Source organism: Malaya genurostris, chromosome 1 (genome assembly GCF_030247185.1).
Source record: "Malaya genurostris strain Urasoe2022 chromosome 1, Malgen_1.1, whole genome shotgun sequence".
NCBI lineage: Eukaryota > Metazoa > Arthropoda > Insecta > Diptera > Culicidae > Malaya > Malaya genurostris.
Genome location: NC_080570.1, coordinates 9,380,161 through 9,396,404, shown reverse-complemented (window position 1 = coordinate 9,396,404; position 16,244 = coordinate 9,380,161). Strand labels below are relative to the sequence as shown.

The 16,244-nt window shown below is 36.9% G+C and overlaps 1 protein-coding gene across 1 annotated transcript in view; it reads right to left on the bottom strand.

Moving 5' to 3' along the window:
* Positions 1-660: 660 nt before the first annotated feature.
* The window catches only part of LOC131439241 (acyl-CoA Delta-9 desaturase-like), a 21,501-nt gene continuing 5,917 nt past the window's right edge, over positions 661-16,244 (bottom strand). Inside the window, exons 2-5 of the mRNA XM_058610430.1 lie at positions 12,917-13,253; positions 1,302-1,487; positions 1,010-1,233; positions 661-938 (exon numbers count right to left, since the gene is read on the bottom strand). Of these exons, the coding sequence (XP_058466413.1) occupies positions 868-938; positions 1,010-1,233; positions 1,302-1,487; positions 12,917-13,253 (818 nt within the window). The 3' untranslated portion in view covers positions 661-867. The remainder of the gene's footprint in view (positions 939-1,009; positions 1,234-1,301; positions 1,488-12,916; positions 13,254-16,244) is intronic.

The window sequence follows — 16,244 nt, the reverse complement described above, 5'->3', positions numbered from 1 at the left end:
TCCACAATTTAAAAAATAAAGATTTTAACAACAGTATTGTGAAACACATGACTTTATGGAAAGCAAATAATCGTGAAAAATTTATTCGAAAAGGTTTGAAAATATTCCCGAAAATGCAACAATATTATTTATGATTGTCGCTTACCGTAATTTCCAGTTTTCAAATGCACCAAGAATGCATACTAACACAATATCAAGCTTCAAGAATGCCAAAACTATGGCAACGGAAGACAACCGCAAATACCGGAAAACCAGTTTTTTTGAATGAGGCTTTCATTCCGTCATGGGATTTATGCTAGTTAAGTAACGCAGGTGTGGCAACGTTTCTGCTAACTTGAGTCACCCTACGTTCGAGTGGATGGAAAGAAGAAATCCCTTTCTCTGCCCTTGCCCAGCTTTCCGTGACATAACCCTCAAAACCGGAGCACAACCGTGACGACCCAGTTTATTTTGTGGGTCTAGCGAATATTTTCAAAACTTTTGGCTTCACTGCTACCGAACTGAACGGAAAAGTCAAGGCCTTCTACAATTTGAAACAAACAGAAAGTTTACCTACTTCATTGCTTTTAGCCTGACAGTCTCACTTCTGTGTTTCGTGCTAGGCGTATGTCAAGTTCATTCTCGTAGATGCTGCCTTACAAGAACAGAATAAAATGCATTTGTTCAAATGTAAAAAAAAATGTGTATTAGTTTTAAGTTCGTTCCCATCTTATGAGACCCGGTAATAATGAGCTGATGTTGATTACATAATGCATACTTAGTATTATTATATCATCTGGCTGCACTTAGACTACCCCTTAAACTGTACATTAACCAGAAGATTTGGTTGATCACAATCTAAAACTCGATTACACACCCGCTGACGCGTTAGGTGTTTTCCGTCGGATCCGGCACCTCGACGTGATCCTTGAACGAAACGGTCAAATGGGTTCCATCTCCTAAAAAAGAAATAATCGACAATTAGTGGGTTGAGTTTGATCCGTCTGTTTTTTCCCCCCCGATGACTGACCGTATTTCTCAATCGTTCTCCTGACCAGCTCCTTCGATGGTTCCTTCAGGTCGTAAGCCCAACCGATCTTGGCGAAGGCGTCTAGCCAAAATGTGGTCACATTAAACCGATAGTTGCCCAGTTCGGCCGCCTTGTAGTCCCACGGGAACACGTGATGGTAGTTGTGCCAGCCTTCGCCCATGGCCACCACCGCAACGGTTTTGTTTTCCACTGGCCGAATGCGCCTTTTTGTAGAAAAACGAAATGATAGATCAATGTTGGAACGGTTCTAGTGACTCGGGCAAACACTTACTTGTCATAGGGTCGATGACCGTAGATGTGAGCAGCACTGTTGACAGACCAGGTGAAGTTTAGACTCAGCACGAACCGCACGAAGCACTGGCTGAAGAAGGCTAGACGGAAGTTTTCACCGAAGAAGTACCACGGGATGAAGGTCGGCAGGAAGAAGCAGAACAGAAGCTTCATCAACATGAAGTTACTGGAAAGATAGTCAGATAGATATGAGTCTATGAGTGATTTTCTTATAATGTGCGTGTGGTCGAATCGATTCAGGCCCGGCGGCTTTTGACGTGAAAGTTTGACAGTTACGACAGAGGCCAAATGTTCGATAACCAGTTAACCAAGCCTGCGTGGAAGCGATGAAGAAACCCATGGCCATGTTATGGCAAACTGAATTAATTTATCTGTGGCATGAATCTTTGACTTTCGAACGACCTCGAACCAAATTCATCTCGATAACACCTGCGAACAAGCCGATTTCTGTCTGTTGTCCATCTGCTGGTCTTCGTTGCTGTCAGATTTGAGAAATCCCTATAATTTGTCATAAATAATCGTTAGATTATATATTCAAATTCCTGTCGTGAACCGGTCAGGCACGATTCGAATAGGATAAGATTCACACGAAATGACAAGGTATTCAAAATTATCAGATTTTTATAAATCAGAATTTTCCTACTAAAAACCACTGATTTTTGAATTGCTATCGAGTTGTGACAGCGTTTGACAAAACGTCGAACCTCGCGAGTCACTCTTGAACCGGTTCGTCAAATCTATCATTGCATAACGAACTGGACATCATGTTTGCCATGACTTAAGTAGAAGGTTGAATGCAAAAAAAACCAAACACAGTAATGTCAATGAGTGCGCCGTCTCGGTGAAGGCAACTGAACTTTACATTCGGAAAATTTCTACGGGTGACACGGTCAGTGTTAGCATTCATTTTTTTGCCAATGTATTGACACAATCATCGCTCGGGACGAAATAGGAAGTGTCTCATTTTGGGAAGCAATGCTGTTCGAGTTTATTTAACCATTAGCGACATCAAACACTCACTCAGGATCGTATTTCTACCAGCTGCACAATATTGGCCCGATTATTTCAGTGCAATCAACTCACGGTCATATCAATTTCGCTTTTCCGCCACTTTGGTGATTCAGTTTTACTATTTTTACTCGTAACTAATTTTGTTCTTTTCTAAATTGGTGTTTTACTAATATGTCTCTATGAAATTTAAGCTTTTCCTAATTTAACTCTTTACTTATCGTAGTCTTCAACGTTTTTCTTTTCACTCGTCACTTATTTTGCTATTTGCTCATTTTTTCTAAATTTTGCTATTTTCTAATTTTTGAATAACTAGCTTTTTGCTTAATTTTGCTCTCTACTGATTTTGATCTTTTCCATTTTTTACTCTTTACTATTTTTGCTCTTCACTAATTTTGCTGTTTATTAATTTAACTTTTTATCAATTTCTCGTCTTTACTAACTTCACTCTACACTAATTTGGCACATTGCTCATTTTACCTTGCTTATTTTGCTCTTCGCAAATTTTGCCTATTACTAATTTTGCTCTTGACTAACTCTTACTTTTGCTCTCTACTGATTTGGATCTTTGCCAACTTTGCTCTTTACTGATTTTGCTCTTTACTAACTTTGCTTTTTACCAATTCTTTTCTTGACTAATTCTGCTCCTTATTAGCTATGCTCTTAACTAATTCCGCTCTTTACTATTTTTTCTCTTTATTAAATTCTCACCTTTGCTAACTTCACCCTACACTAATTTTGCTCTTCGCTAATTGCATCTTACGAATTTTGCTCTTTATTGACTTAGACTTTCAGTAATATTGCTTCTTACAAGTTATCCTATTAAATTTTGCTCTTCATTAATTTTGCCGTTTACTAATTTTGTCTTAGACTAATTCGTAATTTTTCCCTCTACTGATTTTGGTCTTTGCCAATATTACCTTACTAATTTTGCTCTTTATTAATTTTGCATTTTTGTTCTTTTCCAGTTTTCCTATTTATCAATTTTGCTCGTTACGAATCTGGTTTTCCCTCACTTTACTATTTACCTATTTTATTCTTGACGAATTCTGTACTTCGCTAAGTACGTTCTTCACTAATTCTCCTCTTTGTTAATTTTGTTCTATACTAATGTTGCTCTTTACTAATTTAGATTCTGCTTCTAACCGATTTTGATATGGGCCAATTTCGCTCTTAATTAATTTTGCTCTGCACTAATTTTGCTCTTCACTAATTTAGCTTCTTATCTTTTCTTTACTAATTATGCTCTTTATTAAATTCTCTCCTTTGCTAACTTCACTTTACGCTTATTTTGCTCTTTACTAATTTTACCTTACTAATTTTGCTCTTTATTAATTTTGCATTTTATTGAGCTCTTCAGTAATTGTACTTCTTGCAAGTTTTCCTATTTGGTTTTGCTCTTTACTAATTTTGCCTTTTATTAATATTGCTCTTAACTAATACCGCTTTTTACTATTTTAGCTCTATATTAAACTATCCCCTTTCCTAAATTTTCTCTTCACTAAATTTGCTCCATGCTATTTTAACTTTACTACTTTGGCCTTGTACTAATTCTGCTCTGTACTATGTTTCTCGCCAACTTAGCTTTTGTAATTTCAGATCTTTACCAACTTTCCACTTTACTTTTTTAAATTTGGTTTTTATTCAATCTGATTTTTACTAATTTTGTTTTCCACTTTTTCTGTTACTCTTTACCAATATTTATTAAAACATTGGTCATTATATGCCCTCCGGCATTATTACCAAATTCTTTGCATGATTCGTTATTTCTGCAATTTTATTGAATGGTTGCTATTATCGTCATTTTTCCAAATTTATCTATTTCTAATGCAAGATTCAAATTTGTTCAATTGAAAGTTTATTTATGTTTATCTTCATAATTTTGCTCTTTGCTAATTTTATTCTTTTTTCATTTGGTTTTTTTCTTATTATGTTTTTCACTAATTTTGTTTTTCACTAACTTTGTTTTTGACTAATTCTGCTCTTTATTAAATTCTCCCCTCCCCTCTTCCTATTTAGTTTTTCTCTTCACTTCTAATTTGATTACTAATTTTGACTTTTACTAAGTTTACATTCTGCTTATTTTGCTCTTGACTAATTCTTAATTTTGCACTCCACTGATTTTGATCTCCATCAATTTTGGTCTTACACATCACTAATTTTGCTTCTTTTCAATTTTGTTCTTGACTAATTCTTCTCTTCACAAAGTATGCTCTTAACTAATTCCGCTATTTACTAATTTAGCTCATTATTAAATACTCCCCTTTGCTAAGTTTGTTCCATGCTACTTTAACTTTACTAATCCTGCTTTTTACTGTGTTCTTCTTCAATTCTGCTGTTTATTAACTTTACTCTTTGCTAATTTTACTCTTTTCTGATTTCCTGACCAATTCTGATCTTTACTAATTATACTGCTCGCTAATACTATTTTTTTAATTTTGCCATAAATTAATTTGCTTCTTGCTAATTTTGCCTTTAGCTAATATCACGCTACCTATGTTGCTCTTCACTAATTTCGTTATTCACTAATTTAGTTCTTCAGAAGTTTAGAATTTGGCCAGTTTTTCTACTTACATCACCTGCTCTTTACTAATTTTGATTTCTACTAGTTCCATTTTTTATTAATTTTGCTATTTATTTAATTTGTTCCTAATTTGTCTTTACTAATTTTTCTTTCATATTTATCAATGTTCTGTGAAAATTTTATTCTATACTTTGTACTAAATTTGCTCTTCACCAACTTTGCTGTTTACCAATTTTGTTGTTGACTTATTCTGCTCATTACTAATTATGCTATTTATCAATGCCACTTTTCACTAATATTGCTATTTATTAAATTTGCTCTTAAATAATTTTGTCCCTTTGCTAATATCACGTCGCATATTATGCTTTTCACTAATTTGGTTCTTTACTGATTCAGTTCTTCAGTAATTTAACATTTTGCTAGTTTTACCCTCATTAATTTTGCTCTTGACGAATTCTGCTCTTTACTAACTATGTTTTTCACTAATTTTGCTGTTTACTTAGTTTGTTCTTCATTATTTTGCCCTTTACTAATTTAGTTATTCAGTAATTTTGTTATCTGCCAGTTTTCTTATTTACTAATTTTGCTATTTACTGATTTTTCTGTCTACTGATTATGCCTATTACACATTTTGTTCTTAACTAAATTTCCTCGTTATTAATTTTGCTTTTTTTTAAGATGTTTGGTTTTTTGCTATAAATCTATCTTTGTTAATTTTACCTTTCATTAAATTTGCTCCTTACTGATTCAGATCTTAACCAACATTCCAATTTACTTGTTTAAATTTTCACGTATTTGGTTTTCATTAAATCTGATGTTTACTAATTTTGTTTTCCACTAATGTTTCTCTTTACTAATATTTTTTGAAGCATTGGTCATTATTTACCCTCCGCCATTATTACCAAATTCATCATTCAGTAATAGCCGTTCAACCGAAAAGGTTGTGTATAGAAGCGTACAGTTTAATAACGCTGGTTAGTTTACACGCGTTAAATACGACAACGGTTGAACTACAGGTAGAGACCTGTTGGCAGCAGCCGTTAAAACGTAAAATCGTGCTGCATAAGAGAGCCCTAGTGCTGGGCCAAGCTGGTGAAGGAAACAACAAAGGGCGTTTCCCAAGCTCTACCCAGGCCACAATATACAGCCACAAGTGCTGAGCAGGAGAGTGCAAAGGCACATTGAAGAAGAAGAGTGCAAAGGCACACAGAAGCAGGAGAGTGCAAAGGCACACCGGTGCGAAGGCACTTCGGTGCAGAAGCATATCGGTGCGGAGCACAAGGAAGAAGGAGACAAGACAACTCGGTCTTTCCACTGCCATACAACACGCAGGTATACACCGGTGACCTGCGCTGGTTGCAGCTGGCGAAGACAAAAGTATATCGGAAATCGAGTGGTGCTGGATGTCAGGTAGCAGTAGCATCACATCCAACAATCAGCATCCAACAAGAACATCTAGAGCAACGAGGATCTACACGGCAGTGCAACGGAGATAGACAACAATTTCAAGGTAGAAGTTTTTTCTTTTCCTTTTGATTGAGTACTGTATAGTGTTGGTTTCATTTTTTATTTTAAAGTTTGATTAAAAATTTTAATGTGATGGATGAATCCATGGACGTAAATCCTAGCATGAATCCTATACCCCCACGAACGAAAAAATATCAGGAGAGCTCTTCTGGGCCTTGGATAGTCTTTTTTAGACGTATATCAAAGCCATTAAACATTTACCAAATTTCTAAAGGTTTGACATCACGATTCTCTTCAATCAAAGAGATCATAAAAGTAAATAACGATAAAATTCGTGTTGTGGTAAATAATTTGAAACACGCGAATGATATTGTCTCTTCGGAACATTTCAATAAAGAGTATAAAGTTTACATACCCTCCAAAGATGTCGAAATTGACGGTGTTGTTACCGAAGCGAGTCTTTCGGTAGATGATTTACTCAAGCATGGTGTTGGTCGTTTCAAGAACTCTATGCTTGAGGGTGTGAAAATACTGGAGTGCAAACAACTGTACTCAGTAGTTTATGAAGAGGGAAAAAAAGTTTATCGCCCATCAGACTCGTTTCGAGTGACATTTGCCGGATCTGCGTTGCCGTCCTATGTCTATGTCGATAAAATTCGCCTCCCTGTTCGGCTTTTTGTTCCAAATGTAATGAATTGTACGAACTGCAAAAAATTCGGACACACAGCTACTTACTGTAGTAATAAACCAAAATGTATTAAGTGTGAAGGACCTCATAAAGATAATGATTGCAACAAGGAAATTGAAAAATGTATTTATTGTGGGGAAAGTCCTCATTAGGATATTTCAGTATGCACTGCATTTAAAGTGCACAAAGACAAAATTAAGCTTTCTTTAAAAGCACGGTCTAAGCGCACATATGCAGAAATGCTTAAAACGGTCATTGATGTCCCCCCTTTGGAAACCGAAAACGGGTTTTTAAATCTAGAGGAACCAGAGGACTCTGACTCTGACGAAAATAGTGAAGATAATTCGTTTATCACTACCCAAGGGTCAGTTAAGAGAAAGAAGTCTTCTTCCAAATTACCAAAAAAGACACCTAAAGTTTCATCTTCAAAAAAAGATCCCCGTGTTAAACAAAAAAAGTCAAAACCAAAGACTGTGCCTCCTGGTTTGTCAAATTCACAAACCAATCCAGGATCTAGCACAGAAAAAGGTAATAATCCTGTGGGCTCCATTTCACAGCCACCAACAGGATTACTGAAGTTTTCGGAAATTGTTGAATGGATTTTCTCAGCATTCAATATATCTGAACCCTTAAAGACCCTCATAATGGCATTCCTTCCAATAGCTAGAAATTTTTTGAAGCAGTTATCAGCTCAATGGCCAATTGTCTCAGGTTTTGTATCTTTTGATGGATAATTTATCACCCGCCGCAAATGATACAATCACTGTCCTGCAGTGGAATTGTCGAAGCATCATGCCAAAACTTGATTCATTTAAAATTTTATTGCATAGTCAAAAATGTGATGTATTTGCTTTATGCGAAACATGGCTTACTTCAAACATAGCCTTAAATTTTAATGATTTTAACATTATACGTCTCGATAGAGATTCTCCGTATGGTGGAGTGCTTTTGGGAATTAAGAAATGCTGTTCCTTTTATAGATTAAACATCCCTTCAACTTCTAGTATAGAAGTTGTTGCTTGCCAAATAAACATTAAAGGCAAAGATATTTGCATAGCTTCGGTTTATATTCCTCCAAAAGCACAAGTTGGACAGCGACAGCTTAATGAAATGGTTGAAGCCCTTCCTGCTCCACGATTGATTCTGGGGGATTTAAATTCGCACGGAATGATGTGGGGTTCCGTTTACAATGATAGCAGATCATCTTTAATACAAAACATTTGTGACAATTTTAGCATGACGGTATTAAATATGGGTAGCATGACACGGATCCCAAGACCTCCTGCACGCCCAAGTGCATTAGATCTATCTCTTTGCTCAACATCAATTCGACTAGATTGCACCTGGAAAATATTGCCTGATTTACACGGTAGCGATCATTTACCAATCATCATCTCAATTAGCTGTAACAAATGTATGGCTAATTCAGCTAGTATTCCATATGATTTGACAAAAAATATCGACTGGATTAAATACCAAAGTAGAATCTCTAGTATTTTGAATTCAATGGAAGAGCTCCCTCCACTTGAAGAATATGACTTCCTCGTTTGTTCGATTCTGGAGGCCGCAGAACAATCCCAAACTAAACGCTTTCCTGGGCCAACGACTAACAGAAGGCCTCCCAACCCCTGGTGGGACAAAGAGTGCTCAGAGGCTAAACTCGCAAAACAAAATGCTTGCAAGACGTTTCTAAAACGGGGAGGAGGAACTCCTCAGAATTTTGAAAAACTTATGGTTTTAGAAACCAAGTACAAGAGCATACTTCGAGCCAAAAAATGTAGCTATTGGAGACATTTTGTCGAAGGTTTGTCAAGAGATACCTCAATGAGCACTCTTTGGAATACGGCCAGACGAATGAGGAATCGTAACGTGGGCAATGAGAGTGATGAATACTCGAACCGATGGATATTTGACTTTGCTAGGAAAGTTTGCCCAGATTCTGTTCCTACGCAGAGCATTATACGTGAATCTCCTCCAAATAATGGTTTTATTAATAACCCATTTTCAATGATGGAATTTTCTATAGCACTCTTGTCTTGTAACAATAACGCCCCTGGGTTGGACAGAATTAAATTCAACTTGGTGAAGAATCTGCCCGACCTCGCAAAAAGACGTTTGTTGGAATTGTTCAACAAGTTTCTTGAGCAAAATATTGTTCCACCTGACTGGAGACAAGTGAAAGTTATCGCCATTCAAAAGCCGGGGAAACCAGCTTCCAATCACAACTCATATAGACCCATTGCGATGTTGTCCTGCATCAGAAAATTGTTCGAAAAAATTATTCTGCGACGTCTCGACACTTGGGTCGAGACGAACGGTTTGTTGTCAGATACTCAGTTTGGCTTCCGTAGAAATAAAGGGACGAATGATTGCCTTGCATTACTTTCGTCTGACATCCAAATTGCCTTCGCTCAAAAGCAACAAATGGCATCTGTATTTTTAGACATTAAAGGAGCATTTGATTCAGTTTCCATTGATGTTCTTTCAGACAAGCTCCACCAACATGGACTTCCAGCGGTTATAAATAATTATTTGCACAACCTTTTGTCAGAGAAGTGCATGTATTTTTCACATGGCGATTTGGCAACATTCAGAATTAGCTACATGGGTCTCCCGCAAGGCTCATGCCTCAGTCCGCTCCTCTATAATTTTTACGTGAATGACATTGACAGCTGTCTAGTAACCCCATGTACACTAAGACAATTGGCAGATGATGGCGTGGTTTCAGTTACTGGGCCCAAAGCTATTGATCTGCATAAACCATTGCAAGATACCTTAGATAACTTGTCCGTTTGGGCTGTTCATCTTGGTATCGAATTCTCTGCGGAGAAAACAGAGTTAGTCGTCTTTTCAAGAAAGCATGACCCCGCGCAGCTTCAGCTCCATATGATGGGAAGAATGATCCAACAGGTTTTAACTTTTAAATACCTCGGGGTGTGGTTCGATTCCAAATGCACGTGGGGAGGACACATTAGGTTTCTGATAACAAAATGCCAACAAAGAGTAAATTTTCTTCGAACAATAACAGGATCTTGGTGGGGTTCTCATCCGCAAGATCTAATAAAATTGTATCAAACAACGATACTTTCAGTGATGGAATATGGATGCGTTTGTTTTCGTTCCGCTGCAAACTCTCATTTTATCAAACTTGAGCGAATTCAGTACCGTTGTTTGCGAATTGCCTTAGGCTGCATGCACTCGACACATACAATGAGTCTTGAAGTTCTGGCGGGAGTTCTTCCATTAAAAGATCGATTTTGGGAGCTTTCATCACGCCTGCTAATAAGATGTGAGGTGCTGAATCCCATGGTAATTAATAATTTCGAACGACTAGTCGAGCTTCGATCTCAAACAAAATTTATGACAGTATATTTTAACCATATGTCACAGGAAATCAACCCTTCAAGATATATTCCTATCCGTGTCAGCATCCTAAGTGCCCCTGACTCAACTTTATTTTTTGATACATCCATGCAGCGTGAAGTGCGTGGAATCCCGGATCATCTACGCTCGACGGAAATCATAAAAATATTTTCAAGTAAGTTCAGGCATATTGACTCTGAGAAAATGTTTTACACGGACGGATCGCGAATTGAAGAAGCGACAGGGTTTGGTATGTTCAACAATAATGTTTCGGCCTCATTTAGGCTTCAAGAACCTGCATCTGTTTATATAGCAGAGCTAGCAGCAGTTCATTATAGTTTGAGTGTAATCGTCACATTAATTCCAAACCATTATTTCCTCTTCACAGATAGTCTGAGTGCAATTGAAGCCATTCGCTCAAACGCTGCTGGCAAAAATGAACCGTTTTTCCTGGGCAAAATAAAACAGTGCCTGAACGACATATTGAACAATAATTATCTAATCACTATAGTCTGGCTCCCGGCTCATTGCTCCATTCCTGGCAATGAAAGAGCCGATATTTTAGCCAAACGTGGTGCTATTGAGGGTGAAATTTATGAGCGACCGATTGCTTTCAACGAATTCTATAGCTCGTCTCGCCAAAGAACACTTGCCAGCTGGCAAGCATCTTGGGATAGAGATGATCTGGGTCGGTGGATGCACTCAATTATTCCGAAAATATCGACAAAGGCATGGTTCAGGGGACTGGATGTGAGTAGGGATTTCATTCGTGTGATGTCCAGACTCATGTCCAATCACTACACGTTAGATGCACATCTCCTTCGAATTGGGCTCTCCGAGACTAATCATTGTGCTTGCGGAGAAGGTTATCGGGATATTGATCATGTCGTTTGGACATGCGTGGAGTATCGTGATGTCAGATCTCAACTAATAAATTCTTTGCGTACCCAAGGTAGACTATCCAATATCCCAGTTCGAGACATTCTTGCTTGTCGTGACCTTTCATACATGAAACTTATTTATCATTTCATAAAGAAAATTGGAGTTTCAATTTAATAAAGGCCCCTTCTAAGACTTAGTTCTGATCCCAGCTGCGTCCATGAGTTCAACCAATAGCTAAATTAGAATAAAAATTATGTAATGATACAAACAAACTCGAAACAGTTTATGAAATTATCAACAAAATGTCTGAAAATAACAGCTTATTTTATAATTTATAGAAGTTAATCGTTTGGTTCAAATAATATTTCCGAGTAGATTTCATAATTAATGACGAGTTACCTAAGATGATATTTATGCTATAAGAGAATATGTTTTAATAAATTCAAAACGTTGTGACTATGTTAGAATTAAATTAGGATAAGAATATTATGTAAAAGTGATGCTACGGCGAAGAAAAACTTATGTAAACTGCCTTAAGAAATAAACGTATTTATAAAAAAAAAAAATTATTACCAAATTCTTTGCATGTTTTGTTATTTCTGCAATTTTATTGAATGGTTGCTATTATTACTGTTCTTGTAATTAATGTCACTTGTACTGTTTTGTGTTTTTAATGTGAATCGGACGAGTCTATGATGAGACATAAGGTATAGTTAAAATTGTTGCCAATTTTTACTGTTTTGCCAAGTTTTTATTAGTTTCGTAATTCATGTTGTGCTACTTTCGGTACTATTTTTATTTTGAACTTTTCATAATATTTTGTTATTCAAAAGCTAGTTTTTCTTTTGTTCTTTTTGTCAGGTTCACTATTTTGGCTGCTCTTACTAATCTAGTTATATTTACGAAGTTTGTATTTAATAATACAAGTGAAACCGATTGTGTCAGTACCCGTTTCCATGTGTTTTATCTAAGCCGAAGTGAGTGAAAATGTAAAACCAATGCCGAAATATTACGTAATCGTCATAGACAAATTTCAAATTTCGCTGTGGAAAGAGCAGGCCGTGATGCACGGAGCAACGTAGGTTCAAAGTAATTATGTCTCTGTCATAACCTGAAAATGGCGATGCCGGTTGGAGGTTGGAGGCGGGCAACGTCCAAAAATACGTCTGCCTTTCTCGGCCGACCTATGAATGCCGCGACGACCACCGGTTTATGGTAATTTTATGAGTCGGAGGTGATCGCGCACAAAAGCAAGTGAAAAATTAGATCTTCAACGGATTCCGCTTGGAAACAGCTGAAAATTCTGCAGGGTTTTGGGAACCGGTTGTGCAATAGATTAAAAATGGAACCTGAAGATCGATTGTTCACAAGCGACTAATTGGTTTATCAGCTCCAGGAAAACCTGTTTATCTGATTCGTGCGAATTGTCCAGTCAAGTTCTGCTGTCACGTGGAGTTCCTAAGCCTAGCTGTCACATTGTTCTATCTTCCCTAGCTTCAGTTAATTCTGAGATTGACAGAGAAGCGTTCCTCCAACTACCGTGAAAGTGATAATTTCTTTCGGTGCAGACAAATGATCGCTTCACGCTAACACGATTAGTCATAAAATTCTAATCAAACTCGTTTCGCTAGTCCCCCATCCCCGGTCCCACGCGGATACTTACTTGTGATGGAACCGCACCACCGGATCGCTGGTGATGTCACTCATATCGATCAGGCGACCTTTTTTGATACATTCGGGATGTTTGCGTAGCATCAGCCAACCGACGTGGGCGTACAGGAAGCCACGGTTCGAGTTGTGTGGATCGCCGTCCGTTTCCGAGTACTTGTGATGGATGCGATGATCCCGAACCCAATCGTAGATCGTGTTCTGACCGGCGATCGAGTAGCAGATGGCCAGGATAATCCGGAGGGGCAGTTTCGCCTTGTACGACCGGTGGCACCACAACCGATGAACGCCGCCTGTGACACCGAAACCGGCACAACCTCCAACGAAGAAACCTACCAAAGAAGAAGAAGCAGAAGATGAAAACCAAACAAATGAATCAGTCGGACTTCGTACATCGGGATTTAATGAGTCAACAAGCGATTGCAGCAGTTGAAAGTGGTTTGAGTTTGTTGACCACCGGTGATCGTTGATGTTCGGTTATTATGCAACGACCCAACGGCGTGGTCTCATTTTTTTTGGGGTGCTTCTCAATACCAAGGTTAAACGGCTACATCGATTGCGTTTATTATGAGGAATACGTTTTGTGTTTTTCTGTTGTTTTTGTTGGTTTGTGCATTTTACTTTCAATGACAATAGAACCCTGAGGACGTAAACCGGTTTCTACACTGAATTTTGACTTTCATTGAATTGTTTTTATGTTTTCATATAATTGGTCATCACCCGAAATTTGTACCGGTTTTTCTGATGGAAAGGATTGATCGGAGTAGAAATATGTGTTATTAAATGGTGTACTGGGTGAAGGTCATCTCCCATCTCGAATCAAACAGAAACCAAATTTCGGGTACTTCAGGCAAAATAATAGACCTTACCGACTCTAACTTTTTACTTTCTTGGAGTTCCACGTTTTACTAAATTTGCTGTCAGAGTAGAATCTAAACCAACGAAATCACTCGTAGCTCCAGTCCTAGTCCGCTCATCAGCCTACTTGTTTCCAGTAATACTAGAAGGATCGCAATTTCATGAAAAAGTAAACAACAATCACTCGAACCAATTGAATTAACAGGTTTCAAAGCAGCTCAACTATCGCAACAGAAATAAACTAATCTATTTCAGATTCGCTAAAAGTTTCTGTTTGCAACACAGTACAGTATCTATCCGGTGGATGAGATTGTTCTAATCTGATTTTTACGACGGTAGACACCAGCACCAGTTCGACTTTCCAGCAGTGATCGGTCGTGTAACAAAATTACCTTTTCCATTACCAATCTACGGGTTTAGCATTTTAACAAGGACTTGATTCAGAGTTGACATTTAATAATTAGATTGTACCCATCACCAACTCAATATTTTATAAGGGAGATGCATAATGGAACTGAAGGTGAAATAAACGAGCCTCAGCAAGAAGTTCAAACGGAAGTCCTTCGTTGCTCCAATATGTTGAACCGTTGGTCCGATGAAGGACTTTCGTTTGCCAAAAACACTCAATTTTCACACTACATTTGTAGGGAAAAAAACAACAAACCGTTCTAACAAACTGTACGTGTATTTCGTTCAGTATGTCGCTTAACATATTTCACTCACTCAAGAAAATGTCGCGCTTGGATATGTCACTCACTCAAGAAAATTGAATAATCAAACAGAAAGCTTTAAAATCCAGAGTACTTCATAATCACTAGTTCCATGTAATCACCAATTTAACACACAGAATATCGGTAATTATGAAAAGACTTCATGGGCTAGTTTCTATGAATTTGAATAAATGAAGGTTTCGTAACTCAAATTACACGTCTCCTCACGAAACTAGAACTCACTCCTACTTATTAGCATAGAAACACAATCACAAAGGCTTTCTTTATTACATTTTCTATTAAAATGAGGAAAAATAAAATCTCGATTGACTTTTCATTAGGGCGTATAAGCAAGTGGCAGTTTCTCTTTCATCACTCTCTCTTTCGATTATTGTGATGTGATTAAAAAGATTTTCTTTGATATCACTATTTTGTTTGAAAGTCGAAAGTTTCGGGTATCATTTCATGCAAAGAGTTGAGAGATCAACGTGGAAACCGATTGGTAATTAATAGAAGAGAAAGTAAACAAAGAGAAACTGTCACTTGCTTATACGCCCTTTTGAAAAATTAACCGAGAAATGTCAAAAATTTTGACAATATTCTACGTCCGACGCGCACGCCTACTGCGATCGATCGATCAGACTTTGTATCCATCGAGCTGCTCCCTTGTGATGTGTATAAAAATTCATTGATTGCACTATTATAATCAAAAGATAAAATAAACGGACCGATTTGCACCTAGGAGCATTTCTACAGACAAAACTATTTTGTGAATTAACATGAACATATTTGGAGCAGTAAATAGAATATAAAGATATTTCACAGCACATTAAAGTAAAATAAGGCGTTATTTAAAATAAAATACAGTCGTATTCATTAAACAATTAATGCATTCCAATATAATTTTACATTTACGAGGGCTTTCGATCAAATTTTCAATTCAAATAATGTTCATTTTGTAATACTATTGATTTACATTCATTATTTTTTCTGTGTAATGTTCGTTTTCAAATCATTGAACATTTCTGTTTCAATTAAACTGTGGCACTGAGAAGTCAAACCTCTCTAAATTTGCTCTAAATTCAGCAGTTGGAAATTTTCTACGGGCGATCTATAATAGAACTGAAACTGGAACAAATGTAAAATAGAACGAGAGCGTATAACATTTATAAATTTGACAGCATAAGGGCATGTTCAGGAGTGTTCTAGTTCTAGATGCATAATTTATGTCAGTTTTAAAATTTAAATATGGAAATTATAACAAAAAAAAACTGGCAGCCCAGCAGTGTTTCACTCGTGTTTCAAATATAAAAAAAAAGGTGGGTGGGTAATGTCAGAGACATAACTGGATGTCGTGAATACGAAAAAACTGATACGCTCCCATCACTTTTCCGAATATCAGTTAGTTGATTGATTGTATGAATTGTGCAGGATTTCCTCTTTTTCACTAATAGAGTTTGAAGCGATGTACCTACATTAAAATACAGATTAGTTACATTAAACAGCTACTATTCTACAACTATATATTCCAAACTTGAAACAATTCTTTTATAATTTGCTAATATAGCAGGCTAGGTACGACAAATTTGTAGTTTATTTTTATTGATGCTACAAAGTTCGAAGATATCTGATTCTTCTCGAAATTTCAGTACGAGACAATGGGCTGGTCTGAAATGTATCGACGATCTTCGGTATGCAAGAGTCATTCTAATAATAATAATGATAGTAATAATAATAATAATAATAATAATAATA